This window comes from Oncorhynchus masou, unplaced genomic scaffold, assembly GCF_036934945.1.
Source record: "Oncorhynchus masou masou isolate Uvic2021 unplaced genomic scaffold, UVic_Omas_1.1 unplaced_scaffold_2983, whole genome shotgun sequence".
NCBI lineage: Eukaryota > Metazoa > Chordata > Actinopteri > Salmoniformes > Salmonidae > Oncorhynchus > Oncorhynchus masou.
Window position 1 is genome coordinate 1 of NW_027009402.1, and position 5,000 is coordinate 5,000.

General features: G+C 45.3%; 1 protein-coding gene across 1 annotated transcript in view; it reads right to left on the reverse strand.

Moving 5' to 3' along the window:
* Nucleotides 1-491: 491 nt before the first annotated feature.
* Nucleotides 492-5,000, reverse strand: part of LOC135534087 (collagen alpha-1(XI) chain-like) — a gene marked incomplete at both ends in the record, with an annotated part of 38,921 nt that continues 34,412 nt past the window's right edge. The window contains 4 exons of the mRNA XM_064961229.1: nt 492-535; nt 2,255-2,308; nt 3,854-3,898; nt 3,996-4,049. Coding sequence (XP_064817301.1) covers nt 492-535; nt 2,255-2,308; nt 3,854-3,898; nt 3,996-4,049 — 197 coding nt within the window. The remainder of the gene's footprint in view (nt 536-2,254; nt 2,309-3,853; nt 3,899-3,995; nt 4,050-5,000) is intronic.

Consider the following 5,000-nt stretch of genomic DNA (forward strand, 5'->3'; position numbering starts at 1 on the left):
GGTCAGTCAGGTCTCAGTCAGGTCAGTCAGTCAGGTCAGTCAGGTCAGTCAGGTCAGGCGAGTTATTCAGGTCAGTCAGGTCAGTCAGGTCAGTCAAGACAGTCAGGTCAGTCAGGTCAGTCAGGTCAAGTTATTCAGGTCAGTCAGGTCAGTTAGGTCAGTCAAGGCAGTCAGGTCAGTCAGGCCAGTCAGTCAGAGTCAGTCAGGCCAGCTTCAGGTCAGCCGGACTATCGGTCAGTCAGGTCAGTCAGCGCAGGTCAGCCGCCTAGCCAGGTCAGTCAGGTCAGTCAGGTCAGTCGGTCAGCCAGGTCAGCTGATCGGCCAGGTCAGGCCAGTGAATTGAAGTGGTGCTGCTCCTGGACTGGAGCGAGAGAACCCTGTTTTTGGTGTATTTACTCCTCCTCCAGTGATCTGTAGTGACAGGATCCGTTGTGTGGTAGAGGACTGAGTGTCTCGTGGCGTTACAGGTATAACCAGATATACTTTCTTACCTGGTTTCCTTTAGGACCAACTTGGCCATCAGTCCAGCAAGACCCTGTGAACAACATTTCATTCATTATTAATACATGAAGTATACTTTTGCAGTAGTAATGGTATTGCAGTAGTATTGCAGTATTATAATAAGAATGCGGTTGCATACAGGCTGTCTGCTTATAGTTTTACAGCATTTCCAGTACATAGTAGTATTGCGTTAGTATTACAGCAGTATTACAGTATTATAGAGGTACTGGTACATACACTGTCTGTATGTTTTGCAGCATTAAGTGTATTGCAGTAGTATCATGGTAGCATCATGGTAGTACCGTGGTAGTATCATGGTAGTATCATAGTGGTACCATGTTAGCATCATGGTAGTATCATGGTAGCATCATGGTAGTATCATGGTAGTAACATAGTAGTATCATGGTACCATCATGGTAGTATCATGGTAGTATCATGGTAGTATCATGGTAGCATCATGGTAGTATCATGGTATCATCATGTTAGTAACATGGTAGCATCTTGGTAGTATGGTGGTAGTATAATGGTAGCATCATGGTAGTTTCATAGTAATATCATGGTAGTATAATGGTAGCATCATGGTAGTACCATGCTAATATCATGGTAGTATCATAGTAGTACCGTGGTAGTATCATAGTAGTATCATGGTATTACCATGGTGGTATCATAGTAGTGTCATAACAGTATCGTGGTAGTATCGTGGTAGCATCGTGGTAGTATCGTGGTAGCATCGTGGTAGCATCGTGGTAGTATCGTGGTAGTATCATAATAGTATCGTGGTAGTATCGTGGTAGTATCATAACAGTATCGTGGTAGTATCGTGGTAGTATCGTGGTAGTATCGTGGTAGTATCGTGGTAGTATCGTGGTAGTATCATAGAGTTACTGGTACATACACTGTCTGTAAAGTCTTTAAGCATTAAGCATATTGCAGTAGTATAATGGTATATCATAGTAGTATTTTTTTTACCTTTATTTAACTAGCCAAGTCAGTTAAGAACAAATTATTATTTTCAATGACGGCCTAGGAACAGTGGGTTAACTGTCTGTTCAGGGGCAGAACGACAGATTTGTACCTTGTCAGCTTGGGGATTCCGACTTAACTTGCAACCTTTAAGTTACGAGTCCAATGCTCTAACCACTAGGCTACCCTGCCGCCCCACGGTAGTATCATGGTAGTATCATGGTAGTATCATAGTAGTATCGTGGTAGTATCATGGTAGTATCATAATAGTATCATGGTAGTATTATGGTCCTATCATGGTATTATCATGGTAGTATCGTGGTAGTATCATGGTAGTATCATGGTAGTATCATGGTAGTATCATGGTAGTATCATAGTAGTATCATAGTAGTATCGTGGTAGTATCATAGTAGTATCGTGGTAGTATCATAGTAGTATCGTGGTAGTATCATGGTAGTATCATGGTAGTATCATGGTAGTATCATAGTAGTATCATAGTAGTATCGTGGTAGTATCATAGTAGTATCGTGGTAGTATCATAGTAGTATCGTGGTAGTATTGTGGTAGTATCATGGTAGTATCGTGGTAGTATCGTGGTAGTATCATGGTAGTATCATAATAGTATCATAATAGTATCATGGTAGTATCGTGGTAGTATCGTGGTAGTATCATGGTAGTATCGTGGTAGTATCGTGGTAGTATTGTGGTAGTATCATGGTAGTATCGTGGTAGTATCGTGGTAGTATCGTGGTAGTATCATGGTAGTATTGTAGAGGTACTGTATACATACACGTTGTCCACCAGTCCCTGGTGATCCCCTAGGGCCAAGCAGACCTCTAGGTCCCTGTATGATAGAAAAACATTAAGTAAGACAAAAACACAAACATAAACATGTTGTTTCACTGACCCAGTAACCAACCCAGTATCTGACCCAGTAACCGACCCAGTATCTGACCCAGTGACCGACCCAGTATCTGACCCAGTGACCGACTAGTCTTTGTGATATGAGTTGTGTGTACATTCAGGCCACTGTATTGAGTATCGAAAAGCTACAGTACTTACACTCGACTCTGTCTCGTGAGATGTGTTTTAATGCCAGAGTAAGACGGTAGTCTAGTCACTCAGGTACTATGAGATAGCAGCGGTGCTCGTATAACGTAGTGTTGTCTACCAAAGCCTAGATAAATTGGAGAAAACACTGACCTCATGTGGACAAATGTGGTAACTAAAGGTACTCAACAGTTGGTTGGGAGGATAAATCTGTTTCAGCTTTTCGTCTATTCTTTCTTTTTGGACATTTGTGTGTGAGAAAAATAATATCTAAAAAAAATATATCTGGTTACCAAAATGGGTACACAGGGATGGAGAAACAGTGACACAGGTCAAGTAGACCAAACATTTTCCCTGTTACCCCTCTCTGCTACAGTACTCAGGGTTTCCCAAACTCGGCCCTCGTGACCCCAAAGGGTGAACGCTTTTGTTTTTGCCCTAGAACTACACATCTGATTCAAATAATAAACTTATTCGGTGTAGCTGTGTAGTGTTAGGGTAACAAAAACAAAACGTGCACCTCACTTGGGGTCCCGATGATTCGAGTTTGGGAAACGCTGGTCCATATGAACCCAGACAGCAGGAGAATGTGTCCACGGAGACATCCCAAATAGCACCCTATCCCCTACATAGTGCACTACTTTTGACCAGAGCCCTATGGGACCCTATTCCCTACATAGTGCACGACTTTTGACCAGAGCCCTATGGGACCCTATTCCCTACATAGTGCACTACTTTTGACAAGAGCCCTATGGGACCCTATTCCCTACATAGTGCACTACTTTTGACCAGAGCCCTATGGGACCCTATTCCCTACATAGTGCACTACTTTTGACCAGAGCCCATAGGGAATAGGCTGCCATTTGGGATACAGCCACAACACATTTCTCAGAGGTAACGTGAGAAGAGCTACTTGTCAAGCTGTCGTATTTTCTGTGAGGAGATATTAGCCACTCCCACTCCGTAGGGAGAGGAGAAGAGGGGAGGGGTAGGGAGAGGATTGGGGTAAAGAGTGTTGGGAGGAAAGTGAAAGAAGAGAAGGGTGAGGTCTTTGTTGTATTGGGCGTAGAGGGTAGAATGCAGGTAATGAGGGCGTGTGTGTGTGTGTGTGTGTATGTTGGCTCGTGTGTGTGTGTTGGGGCGTGTGTATGTATGTTGGGGCATGTGTGTATGTTGGAGCGTGTGTGTGCGTTGGAGCGTGTGTGTGTGTTGGAGCGTGTGTGTGTGTTGGGGTGAAGGAGAACGGGCCGTTTAGGTGAGGTCATCTTCAACCTCTGGGCCACTGTGTTCCTTGGACCTGTTTGACATTGGCATTACATTGGCATTATAAAAGGCTTACGCTCTCTCCTGCCAGACCACGTTGTCCGATCTCACCGTCCTCGCCCTGGGAGAACAGACAGAACAGAAGACTGGTTTATTGAGGAAAAGAGGAACAGAGTTGGCAGACAGCATCATGGGAGATTTAGTTTGGGGATACTCACTCTCTGCCCATCCTCTCCTGGAGCACCTGGAGAGCCGATGGAACCCAGCTCGCCCTGCAGAGAGAGAGAGAGAGACGGAGAGACACAGAGAGACACACACACACACACAGAGAGAGAGAGAGAGAGAGAGACAGAGAGACAGAGAGAGAGAGAGAGAGAGAGAGACACACACACACAGAGGGAGACACACAGACAGAGAGAGACACAGAGAGAGAGAGAGAGAGAGACAGAGAGAGACAGAGAGAGACAGAGAGACACACACACAGAGAGAGAGAGAGAGAGAGAGACACACACACACACAGAGACACACAGACAGAGAGAGAGAGACAGAGAGAGAGAGAGAGAGACAGAGAGACAGAGAGACACACACACAGAGAGAGAGAGAGAGAGAGAGAGAGAGACAGAGAGAGAGAGAGAGAGAGACAGAGAGACACACACAGAGAGAGAGAGAGAGAGAGAGAGAGACAGACAGGGAGACACAGAGAGAGAGAGAGAGAGAGAGAGAGAGAGAGAGAGAGAGAGAGGGAGAGACACACACAGAGAGAGAGAAAAATATGGAATGAAGGAAGGAGGGAAGGAAGGAAGGAAGGAAGGAAGGAAGGAAGGAAGGAAGGAAGGAAGGAAGGAAGGAAGGAAGGAAGGAAGGGGAGAATAGAGGAGACAGGAAGGGAGATGGAGATAGGAGAGAATAGAGGAGACAGGAAGGGAGATGGAGATAGGAGAGATTAGAGGAGACAGGAAGGGAGATGGAGATAGGAGAGAATAGAGGAGACAGGAAGGGAGATGGAGATAGGAGAGAATAGAGGAGACAGGAAGGGAGATGGAGATGGAGAGAATAGAGGAGACAGGAAGGGAGATGGAGATAGGAGAGAATAGAGGAGACAGGAAGGGAGATGGAGATAGAGAGAATAGAGGAGACAGGAAGGAGATGGAGATAGGAGAGAATAGAGGAGACAGGAAGGGAGATGGAGATGGAGAGAATAGAGGAGACAGGAAGGGAGATGG